This window comes from Bombina bombina, chromosome 6, assembly GCF_027579735.1.
Source record: "Bombina bombina isolate aBomBom1 chromosome 6, aBomBom1.pri, whole genome shotgun sequence".
Taxonomy (NCBI): Eukaryota; Metazoa; Chordata; class Amphibia; order Anura; family Bombinatoridae; genus Bombina; species Bombina bombina.
In genome coordinates this window covers 55896186-55918125 of record NC_069504.1, presented here as the reverse complement: position 1 = coordinate 55918125, position 21940 = coordinate 55896186, and the positions used below count along the sequence as shown (strand labels likewise).

The 21940-nt window shown below is 40.4% G+C and overlaps 1 protein-coding gene across 1 annotated transcript in view; it reads left to right on the top strand.

Moving 5' to 3' along the window:
* GDI2 (GDP dissociation inhibitor 2) overlaps positions 1 to 21940 on the top strand; it is a 180648-nt gene that overhangs the window by 85072 nt on the left and 73636 nt on the right. The window contains exons 2-3 of the mRNA XM_053716411.1: positions 1684 to 1791; positions 2573 to 2672. Coding sequence (XP_053572386.1) covers positions 1684 to 1791; positions 2573 to 2672 — 208 coding nt within the window. The remainder of the gene's footprint in view (positions 1 to 1683; positions 1792 to 2572; positions 2673 to 21940) is intronic.

The window sequence follows — 21940 nt, the reverse complement described above, 5'->3', positions numbered from 1 at the left end:
GCGCGCTTTATAGCTGCCCGCCTGTCTGTGTGGAACGGCGCGCTTTATAGCTGCCCGCAGAGGCGTAACTAGAAACCACAGGGCCCAGGTGCAAGAATCTAAGAAGGGCCCCCCCACCACCCCTCCCCCCTCCAAAAAAAAGGGGAATTTAATACATATTTTTTTTTTTTTTTTTTTTTTTTTTTACATTTAACACAGAAAAAAATGTGAATCAGATTACATGTCTGCAAAAGGAGGTACCCTGTGCCCACAGTCTGTGAGATGGTCTGACCCCCTATTACTGTATGTATATTATGTGTATGTGTGTGTATATATATATATATATATATATATATATATATATATATATATATATATATATATATATATATATATTGACACTATTTAACCCCCTAGTACTGTATATAGTAAGTTAGTGACACAGTCTGTAATCTGCCGGTGAGATGGCTGGCCTGTCCCTACCCGCCCAGTACCACCGTAGTCAGTGACATGGTCCACCCCCCCATACTGTATATAGTGGTACTGTATAGTGACACTGTTTACCCCCTGCCCCCCCATGCTGTAGTAACAAGGTCTGTAATTTGCTGGTTCCACAAACATACACACCCACACACATACATGCATAACTACACACACAGTCACATACATACACATAAACACCAATTGGTAAAACAGAAACACTAACCCCTGTAGTCATGTCACACTCACATAATATCAGTGCAGGCAGTGGTAGGTTAACGTTTTTTAAGCTGGGCCCCCACCCTCAGGGGCCCAGTCGCACCTGCGACCTCTGCACCCCCTGTAGTTTCGCCCCTGGCTGCCCGCCTGTCTGTGTGTAACGGTGCGCTTTATAGCTGCCCGCCTGTCTGCGTGGTATGGCGCTGCTTTATTGCTGATTGTTATGGACTGCTTACTTAAAGGGAAATAAGACCCAAATTTTCTTTCATGATTTATGTAGAACATACAATTTTAAACACCTTTACAGTTTACTTCGATTCACATTTGTTTCAATCTCTTGGTATCATTTGTTAAAGGAGCAGCAATGCACTACTGGTTTCTAACTGAACACATGGGTGAGCCAATGACAATTGGTATAAGTATGCAGCCACCAATCAGCAGCTAGAACCTAGGTTCTTTGCTGCTCCTGAGCTTACCTAGATAAACAATTCAGCAAAGGATAATGAGAGAAGGAAGCAAATTAAATAGAAGTAAATTGGAAAGTTGTATAAAACTGTATGCTATGTCTAATTATGATTTTACTGTCCCTTTAAAGGATGAAAGGGGGGAAAACGGGTAGTACCTAAGGAGAGAACCTACCTTGGGGCCAATTAGTTGTGGTGTTTGGTTTATACACAGATTATTTGGGAATTTAATAGGCTCAGCATATCAACCCATAGAATGTGATATCGCTGTGTTGGGTTACTAAATAGCTGCATCACCTGCTCAAACCTTTGTTTTATATTTAGATCAAATGCCAGCAGGAGCAACTCAGACTTTCATTCTTTTGCAGTAGACCTATTGCTTAGCGATGGGTAATAAGCCGATGTATGTGCGTTAATCACTAGAGCATACGTTCTTATAATCATTAGATTATTGTCTATCCTACTTGTATAACGTGTCAGGTTGTGTGCTTAGCTATTTTCACACATTTGTTAATGTCTTATTTTGTTTGCTGTCTCACAGGAATGTATCCTCTCCGGTATCATGTCGGTGAACGGCAAGAAGGTGCTACACATGGATCGCAACTCTTACTATGGCGGAGAAAGCGCTTCCATTACCCCACTGGAAGATGTAAGTGGCGAGACTCCAACCTATCACTTGGTTACTAAATCATTTTGAATCTATTTCACTTTTTTTAGGCGAAGCTTATTAATTGGTTAGTTATGTCAGGCAATTCTAAGAAATATATATTTAGGTTGGTACGTAATAAAAAGCAGCAATCACATTAGTGTAAATGAAGTTATTTACTTCCATTATCCATATGTGTACAATTGTGTGGCATCAGCCCCTACTGAGCTTGTGCAAGATTGCACAGTATATGGCTTTGGAATTTGTCAGAAAAAACCCAAACTGCTTTTTTTTTTTTTTTTAAATGAAAAGTTAGTGCTATTGCATTGTCTTTTTATTATGTATCTGATTTATTTAAAGGGACATGAAACCAAAAATATTTCTTTCATGATTCAGATAGAGAATACGATTTTAAACAACATTCCAATTTACTTCTATTAAATAATTTGCTTCATTCTTTAGATATCCCTTGTTGAAGAAATAGCAATGCACATGGGTGAGCCAATAACAAGAGGCATCTATGTACAGCAACCAATCGGCAGATACTGAGCATATCTAGATATGCTTTTCAACCAACAATATCACAAGAATGAAGCAAATTAGATAACAGAAGTAAATTGGAAAACTGTTTAAAATAGCATGCTCTTTCTAAAGCATGAAAGAAAGTTTTTGGCTAGAATGTCCCTTTAAGTAGCAAGTTTCAGAAAGGTTAATGAATAGAAAATTTTCTATTTTGCTTGTATAACATTTTGTTTATATCATGTAATAGTTTTGTTCTTTTTAGCTGTATAAAAGGTTTAACATCCCTGGGTCACCTCCAGAGAGCATGGGGCGAGGGAGAGACTGGAATGTGGATCTTATCCCTAAATTCCTAATGGCTAACGGTATGTTTGTGTTCCTTGGCGCTCTGCTGTCTTGTTCCTTTCCCTATGAGTTGTTTTTCCTTATCTCTGATCTTTTCAGTATCTGTTTATGAATACTTTACATTGTGGTCATATTTTCATTTCTGGTTTGAGGGATATGTAAGAACTAATTCTTTTTTTATGAACTACTACTATTGGGAGGGTGGTAGAACCAGAATGTTGATTGGTCTGAATGTTTATATGCGGTTTCTCAAAACGATTTGCAATAATTTTTTATTTTTTATCTTTCTTCCTTTACTGATACTGTGGGCTGAAACATTGTCTTACAGTGCACGCTCTCAATCTTTTTAAAACGGGACCTTTTATGCATGTAATGTATTTACATATGTGTTTTTTATATCTCTATCCTCAATTTGCTAAATCAATGCACACTTTGGTTTATATAAAACATGTTTGTTTGTTTTTCTTCTAATAATTGCACCAAATCTTAAAGGGACATTAAACACTAAATGCTAGATAGGATGTATTGAAGTTTTTTTTTTTTTTTTTTTTTTTAATCTGAGAATAACATGTAGATGTGTTTCTTAAAGTTTCAGTAGCGGTTTATAAATATTTATAAAATAAGTGTAAAGTTTTTTAATTTCTATAAAACAATTGGAGCTGCAGTGTTGTAACTTAGGTTAGCTTCTCTGCTGTGGCCAGTTAGGGGCAGCCAATAGCAGGAACTGAAATGCTTACATTTACTTACAGGTAAAGGGGACAAAATAAATAATTTATATTGCAGAGTTTATGTATGTTTATACTTTCCATCTCAAAGTGTTTAATGTCCCTTTTTTAAACCTTTTAAAAGGGAAGAATGATCAGAAAATGGCATCCCTTGATTTCCTGTTCCCCTTTTAAAGGGAAAATAAAAGTGTGGCTTTTTGGAACCAGAGTAATGTTAGCAATTGGTTTATTGTGTAATTTATTTGGTTCCACATTTTGACTCGGACCTGCAGTTTTTGAACGGCTTTGGTGCATACTTGGCATGCACACACTTAATTGACTGTTCTTTTTTTTCAACCAGTGTAGATTAATATAAAATAAATTAATTCTTTTTGAGTAGAAAGAAATCTATCTAAAGATGCATATTATTATAGTCCAAAGGTTATTAATCCATTTTCACAATATGCACAATCTTTCTTTCATAAAGGTGGTGAGAGTCCACAATACATTGCACCTGGGAATTACTTTTCCTTACCTAAGGAGGCAAAGACTCACAAACCCTAAGAGCTCTATAAAACCTTTCCTCCTTACATATACCTCAGTTTTTACTTTGCCTCCGCTGGGGGGTAGTCGAATAATGAAGATGTTTATGAGATTCTTCAGATAAATGGGCTTTCAGTCTATATTGAGGCCTAGTTTCCCCTCAGAGTACGAGTGCTTGTCAGAGGGATATACATGGGGTATGTTTTGAGACCTTTTTTTTTTTTTTTTTAAATATTTTTTTATTGAGGTAACATAAATCATACATTTAAACATATTGCTTGGTCAAGATCATGTCACAAAAGGCAGAATTACATCATATAGCAATAGTCTAAGACACATCCCTTGACAACTTGTATAGCCTCAACTTGTTTTAACTTTAGAGAGAAGAGAATTAAAAGAGAAAAGGAATGAGGAGGGAAAGGTAGAGGAAAGATTGTCATCTGGGTCATTAATCCTAAATGCCATATGTTATCCAGTCAACCATCCAGTAATATCATTTTCAACTCTTAAGAATAGTTCATTTGCCATGCATATTATGTATATATTCTTCCCAAATAAAGAGTATCTCATGATAAAAGTCTATGTGTGATGTTTTCATGTAGTGGTATTCCTCTAGCTGAATAGTCTTATGTATGGTATCAATCCATTGTGCTATATTAGGGATTCTGGATTGTTTCCAAAATTGTGCAATTAAAATTTTAGCGCTATTGGATGCGATTTGGAGAATGGCTAAGTTTGTTGCCGGTATTTTTCTAGGAGGTTTATTTAAGAGCCATACCAATGGGTCTTGTGGAATGGTGGTTCCCAATATCTTTTCTGTAAAACTTATGACTTCTCTCCAGAAGGGGGCAATAGCCAGGCATTTCCACCATATATCTTCCATATTGCCTATCTCTCTCTCGCAGCGCCAGCATACATCAGATCTCTTGGGGTATAGAGTTTTTAAGCGAGAAGGAGTATAATACCAGCGGTGTAATACTTCCACGTTTTAATATAATGGTGTTCTAGACCTATTGGTACCTGTTGTAGCATATGATAGAAAGAGTATGCCTAAGCGGTTGTGTTGCCATGCACAATTTCTCAAAGTTAGTTGGGGATCTCAGCAAATTATTTTTCCCCTTGTGGTGCTGAAGGAAAGAGTGTGTTTGTAGGTAAAAGAACCAATCATTAAATATGTGCAGTTTATTCTCTAAAAGCCTCCACCTTGTATGCATTTTGCCCAAGAGCTAAGATCTGCTATAATGTTCTTTTTAAGGGTTTCATAATTAAGATCCACTAAGTCTGTTTGCTTATGGGTCAAGAAAATCCATAAATATTTAATAGAGGTGGATTGCCAACGGAAAGGGCATACTAGTTTGGTAAGATTGAGTTCCTCCTGTGTCAAATTAAGATTCATAATTTCAGACTTGGACTGGTTAATTAAAAAGTTAGAGAGTGCTCTAAAGTCATGTAATTCCTTCATAAGTTCAGAGATTGAAAGACTGGGGGAGGATAGAGTGAATAGGATATCGTCCGCGAATAACGAGAGTTTATATGTGTCATTTTGGAGTTTCAGCCCGTTAATGTTTTCATTTTCTCTAATTTTTATTGCCAAAATTTCTATAGCACATGCAAATAATAGGGGGGACAGGGGGCATCCCTGTCTGGTGCCATTTTTTATATAGAAAGGGTCAGAAAAATTCCCATTAATTAAAATTTGCGCACTGGGGTTATTATATAATGCAAAATGTTTTCCCAAAATACCCTTACCAAATCCAAAGTTCTCTAAGGCTTGATGTAAAAACGTCCAATCTACACGATCAAACGCTTTCTCTGCATCTGTGGATACTAGAACTATTTGTGAGTCAGAAGAAAGCGCATGTTGAATTAAGTGGAGTGCGTATTGTGTTGTCCTTTGCTTCCCTATTTATTACAAAGCCTACTTGATCCCCGTGTATCAAATGGGGCAAAATAGGACCTATTCTATTCACCAATATCTTGGCAAAAATCTTTGAATATTTGAATCAGTGTTCAGTAATGAAATCGGTCTGTAGTTCATAACCTGATCTATGGGTTTCCCTGGTTTGGGTAATAATACTATTGTGGCCTCCAAGGATTTTTGTAGAAAGGGAGTATCTTTGTCTAGGACATTATACAACGCACATAATTGAGGGGCAATCTCAGATTGAAACCTTTTATAATATAAGTTGGTAAAGCCATCCGGGCCTGGTGCTTTGCCGTTAGGTAAATGCTTGATGACACTAATCACTTCCTCAATTTGGATTGGGTTATCTAATAGTTCCTGTTGTTCTTTTGACAAGGTCGGGATCTGTAATTTCTCCAACATAGGTGTGTCCGGTCCACGGCGTCATCCTTACTTGTGGGATATTCTCCTCCCCAACAGGAAATGGCAAAGAGCCCAGCAAAGCTGGTCACATGATCCCTCCTAGGCTCCGCCTACCCCAGTCATTCTCTTTGCCGTTGTACAGGCAACATCTCCACGGAGATGGCTTAGAGTTTTTTAGTGTTTAACTGTAGTTTTTATTATTCAATCAAGAGTTTGTTATTTTAAAATAGTGCTGGTATGTACTATTTACTCTGAAACAGAAAAGAGATGAAGATTTCTGTTTGTAAGAGGAAAATGATTTTAGCAACCGTTACTAAAATCGATGGCTGTTTCCACACAGGACTGTTGAGAGGAATTAACTTCAGTTGGGGGAAACAGGGAGCAGACTTTTGCTGCTTGAGGTATGACACATTTCTAACAAGACGATGTAATGCTGGAAGCTGTCATTTTCCCTATGGGATCCGGTAAGCCATTTTTATTACATGAAGAGAAAAAAAGGGCTTCACAAGGGCTTTTAAGACTGTAGACATTTTCTGGGCTAAAACGATTTATATATAAGCATATTTTATACTCCATAGCCTTGAGGAATTATTTTAATCTTGGGAACTATGTAAAATAACCGGCAGGCACTGTATTGGACACCTTATTCTCTAGGGGCTTTCCCTAATCATAGGCAGAGTCTCATTTTCGCGCCTCTATTGCGCACTTGTTTTTGGGAAGCATGACATGCAGATGCATGTGTGAGGAGCTCTGATACATAGAAAAGACTTTCTGAAGGCGTCATTTGGTATCGTATTCCCCTTTGGGCTTGGTTGGGTCTCAGCAAAGCAGATACCAGGGACTGTAAAGGGGTTAAATATAAAAACGGCTCCGGTTCCGTTATTTTAAGGGTTAAAGCTTCCAAATTTGGTGTGCAATACTTTTAAGGCTTTAAGACACTGTGGTGAAATTTTGGTGAATTTTGAACAATTCCTTCATACTTTTTCGCATATGCAGTAATAAAGTGTGTTCAGTTTAAAATTTAAAGTGACAGTAACGGTTTTATTTTAAAACGTTTTTTGTACTTTGTTATCAAGTTTATGCCTGTTTAACATGTCTGAACTACCAGATAGACTGTGTTCTGTATGTGGGGAAGCCAAGGTTCCTTCTCATTTAAATAGATGTGATTTATGTGACACAAAATTTAGAGAAAATGATGCCCAAGATGATTCCTCAAGTGAGGGGAGTAAGCATGGTACTGCATCATCCCCTCCTTCGTCTACACCAGTCTTGCCCACACAGGAGGCCCCTAGTACATCTAGTGCGCCAATACTCCTTACTATGCAACAATTAACGGCTGTAATGGATAATTCTATCAAACATTTTAGCCAAAATGCCCACTTATCAGCGAAAGCGCGACTGCTCTGTTTTAGAAAATACTGAAGAGCATGAGGACGCTGATGATATTGGTTCTGAAGTGCCCCTACACCAGTCTGAGGGGGCCAGGGAGGTTTTGTCTGAGGGAGAAATTTCAGATTCAGGGAAAATTTCTCAACAAGCTGAACCTGATGTGATTACATTTAAATTTAAATGGGAACATCTCCGCGCTCTGCTTAAGGAGGTGTTATCTACTCTGGATGATTGTGAGAATTTGGTCATTCCAGAGAAATTATGTAAAATGGACAAGTTCCTAGAGGTCCCGGGGCCCCCCGAAGCTTTTCCTATACCCAAGCGGGTGGCGGACATTGTAAATAAAGTATGGGATAGGCCCGGTATACCTTTCGTCCCTCCCCCCATATTTAAGAAATTGTTTCCTATGGTCGACCCCAGAAAGGACTTATGGCAGACAGTCCCCAAGGTCGAGGGGGCGGTTTCTACTCTAAACAAACGCACCACTATACCCATAGAAGATAGTTGTGCTTTCAAAGATCCTATGGATAAAAAATTAGAGGGTTTGCTTAAAAAGATGTTTGTTCAGCAAGGTTACCTTCTACAACCAATTTCATGCATTGTTCCTGTCACTACAGCAGCGTGTTTCTGGTTCGATGAACTAGAAAAGGCGCTCAATAATAATTCTTCTTCTTATGAGGAGATTATGGACAGAATTCATGCTCTCAAATTGGCTAATTCTTTCACCCTAGACGCCACTTTGCAATTGGCTAGGTTAGCGGCGAAAAATTCTGGTTTTGCTATTGTGGCGCGCAGAGCGCTTTGGCTAAAATCTTGGTCAGCGGATGCGTCTTCCAAGAACAAATTGCTTAACATTCCTTTCAAGGGGAAAACGCTGTTTGGCCCTGACTTGAAAGAGATTATCTCTGATATCACTGGGGGCAAGGGCCACGCCCTTCCTCAGGATAGGTCTTTCAAAGCCAAAAATAAACCTAATTTTCGTCCCTTTCGCAGAAACGGACCGGCCCCAAGTGCTACGTCCTCTAAGCAAGAGGGTAATACTTCTCAAGCCAAGCCAGCCTGGAGGCCAATGCAAGGCTGGAACAAAGGAAAGCAGGCCAAGAAACCTGCCACTGCTACCAAGACAGCATGAGATGTTGGCCCCCGATCCGGGACCGGATCTGGTGGGGGGCAGACTCTCTCTCTTCGCTCAGGCTTGGGCAAGAGATGTTCTGGATCCTTGGGCACTAGAAATAGTCTCCCAAGGTTATCTTCTGTTCGTAGTTCCCAAAAAAGAGGGAACATTCAGACCAATTTTAGATCTCAAGATCCTAAACAAGTTTCTCAAGGTTCCATCGTTCAAAATGGAAACCATTCGAACAATTCTTCCTTCCATCCAGGAAGGTCAATTCATGACCACGGTGGATTTAAAGGATGCGTATCTACATATTCCTATCCACAGGGAACATCATCGGTTCCTAAGGTTCGCATTCCTGGACAAGCATTACCAGTTTGTGGCACTTCCGTTCGGATTAGCCACTGCTCCAAGAAATTTCACAAAGGTACTAGGGTCCCTTCTAGCGGTGCTAAGACCAAGGGGCATTGCAGTAGTACCTTACTTGGACGACATTCTGATTCAAGCGTCGTCCCTTCCACAAGCAAAGGCTCACACGGACATTGTCCTGGCCTTTCTCAGATCTCACGGGTGGAAGGTGAACGTAGAAAAAAGTTCGCTATCTCCGTCAACAAGGGTTCCCTTCTTGGGAACAATAATAGACTCCTTAGAAATGAGGATTTTTCTGACAGAGGCCAGAAAATCAAAACTTCTAAACTCTTGTCAAATACTTCATTCTGTTCCTCTTCCTTCCATAGCGCAGTGCATGGAAGTAATAGGTTTGATGGTAGCGGCAATGGACATAGTTCCTTTTGCGCGAATTCATCTAAGACCATTACAACTGTGCATGCTCAGTCAGTGGAATGGGGATTATACAGACTTGTCTCCGACGATACAAGTAGATCAGAGGACCAGAGATTCACTCCGTTGGTGGCTGTCCCTGGACAACCTGTCACAGGGGATGAGCTTCCGCAGACCAGAGTGGGTCATTGTCACGACCGACGCCAGTCTGGTGGGCTGGGGCGCGGTCTGGGGACCCCTGAAAGCTCAGGGTCTTTGGTCTCGGGAAGAATCTCTTCTCCCGATAAATATTCTGGAACTGAGAGCGATATTCAATGCTCTCAAGGCTTGGCCTCAGCTAGCAAAGGCCAAGTTCATACGGTTTCAATCAGACAACATGACGACTGTTGCGTACATCAACCATCAGGGGGGAATAAGGAGTTCCCTGGCGATGGAAGAAGTGACCAAAATCATTCAATGGGCGGAGACTCACTCCTGCCACTTGTCTGCAATCCACATCCCAGGAGTGGAAAATTGGGAAGCGGATTTTCTGAGTCGTCAGACATTTCATCCGGGGGAGTGGGAACTCCATCCGGAGATCTTTGCCCAAATTACTCAATTGTGGGGCATTCCAGACATGGATCTGATGGCCTCTCGTCAGAACTTCAAGGTTCCTTGCTACGGGTCCAGATCCAGGGATCCCAAGGCGACTCTAGTAGATGCACTAGTAGCACCTTGGACCTTCAAACTAGCTTATGTATTCCCGCCGTTTCCCCTCATCCCCAGGCTGGTAGCCAGGATCAATCAGGAGAGGGCATCGGTGATCTTGATAGCTCCTGCGTGGCCACGCAGGACTTGGTATGCAGACCTGGTGAATATGTCATCGGCTCCACCATGGAAGCTACCTTTGAGACGAGACCTTCTTGTTCAAGGTCCGTTCGAACATCCGAATCTGGTCTCACTCCAACTGACTGCTTGGAGATTGAACGCTTGATCTTATCAAAGCGAGGGTTCTCAGATTCTGTCATTGATACTCTTGTTCAGGCCAGAAAGCCTGTAACTAGAAAAATCTACCACAAAATATGGAAAAAATATATCTGTTAGTGTGAGTCTAAAGGATTCCCTTGGGACAAGGTAAAAATTCCTAAGATTCTATCCTTTCTTCAAGAAGGTTTGGAGAAAGGATTATCTGTAAGTTCTTTGAAGGGACAGATTTCTGCCTTGTCTGTGTTACTTCACAAAAAGCTGGCAGCTGTGCCAGATGTTCAAGCCTTTGTTCAGGCTCTGGTTAGAATCAAGCCTGTTTACAAACCTTTGACTCCTCCTTGGAGTCTCAATTTAGTTCTTTCAGTTCTTCAGGGGGTTCCGTTTGAACCCTTACATTCCGTTGATATTAAGTTATCTTGGAAAGTTTTGTTTTTGGTTGCAATTTCTTCTGCTAGAAGAGTTTCAGAATTATCTGCTCTGCAGTGTTCTCCTCCTTATCTGGTGTTCCATGCAGATAAGGTGGTTTTACGTACTAAACCTGGTTTTCTTCCGAAAGTTGTTTCTAACAAAAACATTAACCAGGAGATAGTCGTGCCTTCTTTGTGTCCGAATCCAGTTTCAAAGAAGGAACGTTTGTTGCACAATTTGGATGTAGTTCGTGCTCTAAAATTCTATTTAGATGCTACAAAGGATTTTAGACAAACATCTTCTTTGTTTGTTGTTTGTTCTGGTAAAAGGAGAGGTCAAAAAGCAACTTCTACCTCTCTCTCTTTTTGGATTAAAAGCATCATCAGATTGGCTTACGAGACTGCCGGACGGCAGCCTCCTGAAAGAATCACAGCTCATTCCACTAGGGCTGTGGCTTCCACATGGACCTTCAAGAACGAGGCTTCTGTTGATCAGATATGTAAAGCAGCGACTTGGTCTTCACTGCACACTTTTACGAAATTTTACAAATTTGATACTTTTGCTTCTTCTGAGGCTATTTTTGGGAGAAAGGTTTTGCAAGCCGTGGTGCCTTCCATTTAGGTGACCTGATTTGCTCCCTCCCTTCATCCGTGTCCTAAAGCTTTGGTATTGGTTCCCACAAGTAAGGATGACGCCGTGGACCGGACACACCTATGTTGGAGAAAACAGAATTTATGTTTACCTGATAAATTACTTTCTCCAACGGTGTGTCCGGTCCACGGCCCGCCCTGGTTTTTTAATCAGGTCTGATAATTTATTTTCTTTAACTACAGTCACCACGGTATCATATGATTTCTCCTATGCAAATATTCCTCCTTTACGTCGGTCGAATGACTGGGGTAGGCGGAGCCTAGGAGGGATCATGTGACCAGCTTTGCTGGGCTCTTTGCCATTTCCTGTTGGGGAGGAGAATATCCCACAAGTAAGGATGACGCCGTGGACCGGACACACCGTTGGAGAAAGTAATTTATCAGGTAAACATAAATTCTGTTTTATCTAGATATTGCTTAATGTGGGATCTGAAAGAGTCATCATGTGCAGCAGCTATAGGGTTCGATTCTTTCAGATTATATAGGTTCTCAAAATATTCCCTGAAAGCGTTAGCTATAGTCGTAGTGTTATGGCATTTTATTCCCTTTGCATTTTTAATTGTCATGATAAAAGATTTGTTGGTTCGTTCACGTAATTTCCTAGCTAAAAATCTGCCACTCTTGTTGTCACTATCAAAATATATTTGTCTAAGGCGGAGAGCCTTTTTCTTAAATGTGTGAAGGAGTTGGGAGTTCATATCATGTCTTTTTTATTACGAAGTTCAGTATGAATAACTTCATCATCTGGGTGTTGTTTATGTTGAGATTCCAAGATGGCCATCTGTTTTAGTGTATCCTCTAATCTAGCTCTTTTTTGTTTGAGTTGAAAGCTTTTATGGCTAATACATTCCCCCTCTAATTACACTTTTATGTGCCTCCCACTCAATTCTCTTATCCATTTGAGGCGTAGAATTGAGTTCAAAATATTCAACTATTGCCTTTTCCAGTTTTTCGGATATTAATGGATCCTCTAGTAAGACCGGATCAAACTTCCAATTAAATGCTATTTTAAAGGAGTCCGGCCACTGTAGGGTACAACTCATAAAGGAATGGTCTGACCATGTGCATGTCAGGATCTTACTCTGTATTATATATGAAAAACTAGTGACGTCCATGAATAAGTAGTCTATCCTAGAATACAACTTATGGGGTGCAGAGAAAAATGTATAATCTTTTGTTAACGGGTTAAGCATTCACCATACGTCATGTATTGCCAGTTCTCGCATATTCTGTTTTATTGCCGCAATACGTTTGGATGGAATAGAAGATGAGTGTGTAGAACAGTCAATGTGAGTTTCAAGTGGTACATTAAGGTCACCTCCAACAATTAGGGCTCCTTTGGCAACGTCTAACAATCTATTTGTTACAGTTTTAAAGTAATGGTGTTGGTGTGAATTTGGGGCATATATACAAACTAAGGTTACCAGTTTACCATATAGCTTACCTATAACTGCTACAAATCTTCCTTCCTTATCTTTGTGGGTCGATATCTCCTGAAAAGGAATGTTATTTTTAATCAAAATACCTACACCATTTGTCTTAGTGAGATTTGATGAATAAAAGCATTGACCAAATTTAAATTTAAAAGTCTGAGGTTCTCTGCCCCTTTTAAAATACGTTTCTTGGAGCATAACTATATCACTTTTATAATGTTTGAAGTCAGAGAGAGCTGAATTTCTCTTGACGGGAGAGTTTAGACCTTTGGCATTGATATGCGAATTTGGTTATTTTGTTTGCCTGCCATAAGGTAAGGTGGCTGACTGGAGGTGGCTTATCTGCAATGGTATCAATGGATTTTGTGAGATGTTGTTCAGATTGCAATAATCTATCCCATGATGACAATCAAGAATCAAAGGTAAAGAAAAGTAGGAGAGAAATTCGATAAGAGAAATACAAACACAGGTTGTAGAAATTGGGGTTGGGAACCTGAGATTTCTCTCTGGTACAGGGAACAGAGAGATAAAACTCAATACGGCTTTAAATAATTGTGAACCATTGTTAGGTTAAATTCACTTAAAATTGGTAAACAGGGGCAAGTAATTACATAAAGTTAACTAAACCTTGTGAGCTAAATATCTTAATTCAACTAACAGACATTTTCAGGTATAAATGTTAAATATGTCTCTCAAATCAGCAAGAAAGATTGGTTTCTCCAACATTGGTGTGTCCGGTCCACGGCGTCATCCATTACTTGTGGGAATATTCTCTTCCCCAACAGGAAATGGCAAAGAGCACAGCAAAAGCTGTCCATATAGCCCCTCCTCAGGCTCCGCCCCCCAGTCATTCTGTTTGCCGCTCTGAACAAGTAGCATCTCCACGGAGATGGTGAAGAGTATGTGGTGTTTAGTTGTAGTTTTTTATTCTTCTATCAAGAGTTTGTTATTTTAAAATAGTGCCGGTTTGTACTATTTACTCTAAAACAGAAAGGGATGAAGAGTTCTGTTTAAAAGAGGAGTATGATTTTAGCAGCAGTAACTAAAATCAATTGCTGTTCCCACGCAGGACTGTTGAGCCCAGAGAACTTCAGTTGGGGGGAACAGTTTGCAGACTTTTCTGCTCAAGGTATGACTAGTCCATTTCTAACAAGACTGTGTAATGCTAGAAGACTGTAATTTTCCCTCTTGGGAATCGGTAAGCCATTTTCTTAGACTCTTATCAGAATGCAGGCTTATTATGGGCTATACACTGGTTGACACTCTTGTGGGCTAAATCGATTGCTTTATTTAACTTTTTATGAAGTTTGAAGTGATATTTCTAAACTTTTAGTGTGGGGAACGTTTTTAGACGCCAGGCATTCATTTAGACACCTTCCCAGTTGGTGTGAATCCAAGGGATTCTCCTGGAGTAAGATTAAAGTTCCTAAGATTCTTTCCTTTCTCCAAGAGGGTTTGGATAAAGGGTTGTCAGCGAGTTCTCTAAAAGGACAGATTTCTGCCTTATCTGTTTTGTTACACAAACGCCTGGCAGCTGTACCAGATGTACAAGCTTTTGTACAGGCTTTGGTCAGAATCAAGCCTGTTTACAGACCCTTGACTCCTCCTTGGAGTCTAAATTTAGTTCTTTCTGTTCTTCAAGGGGTTCCGTTTGAACCTTTACATTCCATAGATATCAAGTTACTATCTTGGAAACTTCTGTTTTTGGTTGCTATTTCTTCTGCTAGAAGAGTTTCTGAATTATCTGCTTTGCAGTGTGATCCACCCTATCTGGTGTTCCATTCAGATAAGGTCGTTTTGCGTACCAAGCCTGGTTTTCTTCCAAAAGTTGTTTCCAATAAGAATATTAACCAGGAAATAGTTGTTCCTTCTCTGTGTCCGAAACCAGTTTCAAAGAAGGAAGTTTGTTACACAATTTAGATGTAGTCCGTGCTTTGAAGTTCTATTTAGAAGCAACAAAGGATTTTAGACAAACCTCATCTTTGTTTGTCGTTTACTCTGGTAAGAGGAGAGGACAAAAAGCTACTGCTACCTCTCTTTCTTTCTGGCTGAAAAGCATTATCCGCTTGGCTTATGAGACTGCCGGACGGCAGCCTCCTGAAAGAATCACAGCTCACTCTACTAGGGCTGTGGCTTCCACTTGGGCCTTCAAGAACGAGGCTTCTGTTGATCAGATATGTAAGGCAGCGACTTGGTCTTCTCTGCACACTTTTGCCAAATTCTACAAATTTGATACTTATGCTTCTTCGGAGGCTATTTTTGGGGGAGAGGTTTTGCAAGCCGTGGTGCCTTCTGTTTAGGTAACCTGATTTGCGCCCTCCCTTCATCCGTGTCCTAAAGCTTTGGTATTGGTTCCCACAAGTAATGGATGACGCCGTGGACCGGACACACCAATGTTGGAGAAAACAGAATTTATGCTTACCTGATAAATTACTTTCTCCAATGGTGTGTCCGGTCCATGGCCCGCCCTGGTTTTTTAATCAGGTTTGGAAAATTTCTTTCTCTATACACTACAGTCACCACGGCACCCTATAGTTTCTCCTTTTTTTCTCCTAACCGTCGGTCGAATGACTGGGGGGGCGGAGCCTGAGGAGGGGCTATATGGACAGCTTTTGCTGTGCTCTTTGCCATTTCCTGTTGGGGAAGAGAATATTCCCACAAGTAATGGATGACGCCGTGGACCGGACACACCGTTGGAGAAAGTAATTTATCAGGTAAGCATAAATTCTGTTTTTCAACCTTAACTTCGCCAATCTTTTATCCCACCTTCATAAAATCGGTGGGCAATATTAAGTATGTGAACTTATAGCACCAGTGAAAAACAATACACATATTAAAGAATATTAGTGATAGCACATGAAACCATCAATTTGTCACAATTAACAAGTAAAGGACATATACATCCTAACCATAAGCAACTAACGTATTGTAGCATTGTTAAACCTTATTTGGCTAAAAACCTTAGTGCAGTTAACAAGAAGATTTCAGGTATAAATATTCAAATATGTCTCTCAGGTCTGCAAGAAAAATTGGTTATCATCCTTAGCTTCACCCATATTTTATCCTATCTTCAAAAAAGCAAAGAACAGTATCAATTCTATAAACTTTGTAACAAGAATGAAGGACCATAAACAAAATAAAGAATAGTGACAGCGCATAAACCCTGCGACACGTCATAACTTTCAAATAAAGGATATATGCTGCCTATCATCAGGCAGTTAATTTGTTGTGGAAGTCATCTGAAATCCCTTTGAGGGATCACGTGTTAGAATCAGAAATGGGGTTTGAAGTAGAGTTCATCTGCTTGGGAGTTCTTTTCCTGTGTAACACAGTGGCCCATTCCGGGCGTCTCTCCTTTGGACGGGATGTCATCCCATATGTGGTTGGTGTGGCATCTTGTGTTGAGGGAGTTGGAATAGGAAGATTGATACCTTTGGAGAATGGTCACTCAAATTTCTGTAAGTCCAAGTTTTGCCCTCGAGGGAGACAATAAGACCGAATGGGTAACCCCAACGGTACTTGATATTATGTTTTTGTAGGATGGAAGTAATAAATTTAGCATCCTTTCTCTTTTGAAGAGTGAGAGGGCTTAGATCCAAGTATGCCTGTAATTCATGATCCTGATATTTAAGCTTAGGATTGTCTCTGAAAAGTTGCCATATGTTGTCCTTATCTTTAAAGTTGAGGAACTTAATAACGTCCCTTGGAGGCGCTTGACTCGGAGGTTTTGCTCTCAATAGAAATAGAGGTTGTAGTATCCGAAGCTCCTAATAGGTAATGAAAAAGTGACTGAAGGTATTCCTCCAGGTCAGTGGGACCAATAGACTCCGGAATCCCTCTAATCCTTAAATTATTTCTCCGACCTCTATTATCTAAGTCTTCGAGTTTAGAGTTCAATTCCTGAATTAATAGAAATTGTTGTTCCTGGGACTCTGAAATATCTTTCATTTCCTGTGTTGTTAGATCCTGAGCCATCTCCAAGCTATCCACTCTATTTGCAATATCTGTTATATGCTTCTTAAGATCTGATATCTCAGTCTTAATTAAATCTTTTAAAGAGTCAATGTCATTTTTAGAGGGTAGTTCATTCATCCTGGCTAGTATTTGTGCTAATTGATCTTGATGTGGGTCCGACATATTGCTCTCCATTGTTGGTGATTTATCAGCGTGCCTTAAAATTGTTGGTTCTTGGCTCAAGTTATCTTTGTCCTGAGAATGAAAAAAGTCTGTGACTGACTTGGGCGTTGAATGTAGTGATTTTACAGGTTTATCCTGTTTTGTTTGTCTTTTGGAAGTCATTATTAGGGCTGTAACAAGTGTGACGGATCCTCACTGGGGTATGTACTGAAATGCACTCAGTGCAGCCCCTGCAGCTTATTTGCAAGAGAAGCGAAATAAGTTTATAATGCTCATGTAGGGTGATAATGCAAATTATTCTTGTATGAACTTGCAGGTCTAAAGCATTAATTTCTGAGCTCTAGTTATAAATCCTAATGCCTTAATCCCATATCGGTTACAAGTTGAATATATAGATTGTATTAGAGATATACATGTCAGGCTGTTTATGTTGACTTTCCAAATCTATGCCATCAGAGAATGTCTCTGACAATTTTCCCCACACAAGTCGTGCCAATACTATTAATTAATAAAGTGTCTCCCCCACATTGCAGCAACAAAAATAAATATAAGGTGCCTCTGTAACGGTGAATTATGCGGGGGGCCTCTAGACAAAATTAACTGATCCGTTATAACTCCGCTTTTGCAAGATGTTAATTATTCTATGTAGGGTAGAGAGAGTCCCTTGTGTTAGTGCTGGGATTTCGTGAATGATCAGTGCATTATAGGTGTTTATACATTCTAGTTGTATATACCTTGTCCTGTTGAGACGGCTGTGTGCTGTGACCGCGTGGGGAGAAAGCAAGATGGCGGCCGCAATATCTTCAGAGCTCCGTTTGCTCGAGTTTTTCTAGGCAAGTTAAAGCTCGTTTGAGCTCAATAACGTGGCGGTTCTGTTCTCCAGACATTCCGATACAGCTGGGTGTTTAATCCTCGTTCCCAGCTTGATAATAAGCAGCGGTAGTAGCTCTGGTCCCTCAGAGCAACCTCATTGAGCGGCCATGTCCCAGCGTGGCCAGACTCTGCCCCCAGCAGCCGTTTTGGGACTTTTTATTCGTCTCATGGGAGATCTGTCACAAACCCTCAATAATTGGTCACAGGGAAATGTCTTTTGTCTCCTTCTATGGAACTACAATATACTCCTATTCCATAACCTCTGCTTGTATGTTTCAGTAGTAGTTTGGCTGTCTACTGGTTGTTTGCTGGTGGACGAGTGTCTGTTGCTAAATGTCAGTTTTTAACATTTAGATACTCTATAGCCTTATGGGCATTTATTATTGAGAAATATGAATGTTCTTGAACTCCGTGCTATTTTCAGGGGTCTTTAGGCTTGGCCTCTGGAAATGGAGCTGAAGACTCCCTTTTCAACAGACAGACAATATCATAACAATGGCTTATGTCAACCATCAGGGGGGAATTCACAGTTCCCTAGCCATGAGGGAAGTGTCTTAAATTCTCTATTGGGCAGAAATCCATTCCTGTCTAGTTTTGAGATTCATATTCCTGGAGTGAACGAGGAAGCACACTTTCTCAATCTCTTTGGCCATTTTTCCATCTGTAGCTCAAGTCTCTGAACTTGATGGCATGGAAATTGAACGGTTAGTTCTTAGACATAGAGGTTTCTCTGATTTAGTAACTGAAACCTTAATTCAGGCTTGTAACTATGAAGATTTATCATAAGGTTTGGAAGGCTTTTTTTTTTTTTATTTAAATTTATGTATTGGTGTATAAATCATGGGGTTCTTCTATAAGATAAGACGAGTCCATGGATTCATCCTTTACTTGTGGGATATTATCCTCCTGCTAACAGGAAGTGGCAAAGAGCACCACAGCAGAGCTGTCTATATAGCTCCTCCCTTAGCTCCACCCCACAGTCATTCTCTTTGCCTACTCCAAGTACTAGGAAGGGTAAAGTGAAAGAGGTGATAAAATGTTAGTTTCTCTTGTTAAGTGTATCCACTCCATGGATCATCCATTACTTATGGGATATTCTCCTTCCCAGCAGGAAGTTGCAAGAGGATCACCCACAGCAGAGCTGCTATATAGCTCCTCCCCTAACTGTCATATCCAGTCATTCTCTTGCAAGCCTCAACCACGATGGAGGTCGTAAGAGGAGTGTGGTGTTTTATACTTAGTTTATTCTTCAATCAAAAGTTTGTTATTTTTAAATGGGGCCGGAGTGTACTGTTTATCTCAGGCAGTATTTAGAAGAAGAATCTGCCTGCGTTTTCTATGATCTTAGCAGAAGTAACTAAGATCCATGGCTGTTCTCACATATTCTGAGGAGTGAGGTAACTTCAGAGAGGGAATGGCGTGCAGGTTTTCCTGCAATAAGGTATGTGCAGTTAATATTTTTCTAGGGATGGAATTTGCTAGAAAATGCTGCTGATACCGAACTAATGTAAGTAAAGCCTTAAATGCAGTGATAGCTACTGGTATCAGGCTTATTAATAGAGATGCATACTCTTATAAAAATGTAATATAAAACGTTTGCTGGCATGTTTAATCGTTATGTATTTGGTGATAAAACTTATTGGGGCCTAGTTTTTTTCCACATGGCTGGCTTGAATTTTGCCTAGTAACAGTTTCCTTAGGCTTTCCACTGTTGTAATATGAGTGGGAGGGGCCTTTTTTTAGTGCTTTTCTGTGCAGCTAAAAATACTGACAGACATTCAGTTTCCCTCTGCATGATCCAGGACATCTCTGGAGGGCTCAAAAGGCTTCAAAGTCGTTTTTGAGGGAGGTAAAAATCCACAGTAGAGCTGTGGCAGTTGTTGTGACTGTTTGAAAAAAAAAAAAAAAAGTTTTTGTCCTTTATTATTCCATTTTGGGTATTAAGGGGTTAATCATCCATTTGCAAGTGGGTGCAATGCTCTGCTAACTTGTTACATACACTGTAAAAATTTTGTTAGTGTAACTGCCTTTTTTCACTGTTATTTCAAATTTTGACAAAATTTGTGTTTCTTAAAGGTGCAGTAACATTTTTTTATATTGCTTGTAAACTTGTTTAAAGTGTTTTCCAAGCTTGCTAGTCTCATTGCTAGTCTGTTTAAACATGTCTGACACAGAGGAAACTACTTGTTCATTATGTTTGAAAGCCATGGTGGAGCCCCATAGGAGAATGTGTACTAAATGTATTGATTTCACCTTAAACAGTAAAGATCAGTCTTTAACTATAAAAGAAATATCACCAGAAGATTCTGACGAGGGGGAAGTTATGCCAACTAACTCTCCCCACGTGTCAGACCCTTCGCCTCCCGCTCAGGGGATGCACGCTAATATGGCGCCAATTACATCAGGGACGCCCATAGCGATTACCTTGCAGGACATGGCTGCAATCATGAATAATACCCTGTCAGAGGTATTATCCAGGTTGCCGGAATTAAGAGGCAAGCGCGATTGCTCTGGGGTTAGGAGAAATACAGAGCGCGCAGATGCTGTAAGGGCCATGTCTGATATTGCGTCACAATATGCAGATCATGAGGACGGAGAGCTTCAGTCTGTGGGTGACATCTCTGATTCGGGGAAACCTGATTCAGAGATTTCTAATTTTAAATTTAAGCTTGAGAACTGCCGTGTGTTGCTTGGGGAGGTATTAGCTGCTCTGAATGACTGTAACACAGTTGCAGTACCAGAGAAATTGTGTAGGCTGGATAAATACTATGCGGTACCGGTGTGTACTGATGTTTTTCCTATACCTAAAAGTCTTACAGAAATTATTAGCAAGGAGTGGGATAGACCGGGTGTGCCTTTTTCCCCACCTCCTATATTTAGAAAAATGTTTCCAATAGACGCCACTACACGGGACTTATGGCAGACGGTCCCTAAGGTGGAGGGAGCAGTTTCTACTTTAGCAAAGCGTACTACTATCCCGGTTGAGGACAGTTGTGCTTTTTCAGATCCAATGGATAAAAAATTGGAGGGTTACCTTAAGAAAATGTTTATTCAACAAGGTTTTATTTTACAGCCCCTTGCATGCATTGCGCCTGAGAGGCCATCCATACAGCTCCATTGACTGAAATTATTGACAAGCTTAGAACACTTAAGCTAGCTAACTCATTTTGTTTCTGATGCCATTGTTCATTTGACTAAACTAACGGCTAAGAATTCCGGATTCGCCATCCAAGCGCGTAGGGCGCTATGGCTCAAATCCTAAATTACTCAACATTCCTTTCAAGGGGCAGACCTTATTCGGGCCTGGTTTGAAGGAAATTATTGCTGACATTACTGGAGGTAAGGGTCACACCCTTCCTCAGGACAGGGCCAAAGCAAAGGCCAAACAGTCTAATTTTCGTGCCTTTCGAAATTTCAAGGCAGGTGCAGCATCAACTTCCTCCGCTTCAAAACAAGAGGGAACTTTTGCTCAAGCTAAGCAGGCCTGGAAACCTAACCAGTCCTGGAACAAAGGCAAGCAGGCCAGAAAGCCTGCTGCTGCCTCTAAGACAGCATGAAGGAATGGCCCCCTATCCGGCGACGGATCTAGTAGGGGGCAGACTTTCTCTCTTCGCCCAGGCGTGGGCAAGAGATGTTCGGGATCCCTGGGCGTTGGAGATCATATCTCAGGGATATCTTCTGGACTTCAAAGCTTCCCCTCCACAAGGGAGATGTCATCTTTCAAGGCTATCTGCAAATCGGATAAAGAAAGAGGCATTCCTACGCTGTGTGCAAGACCTCCTAGTTATGGGAGTGATCCATCCAGTTCCGCGGACGGAACAAGGACAGGGTTTTTATTCGAATCTGTTTGTGGTTCCCAAAAAAGAGGGAACCTTAAGACCAATTTTGGATCTAAAGATCTTAAACAAATTCCTCAGAGTTCCATCTTTCAAAATGGAAACTATTCGGACCATCCTACCCATGAT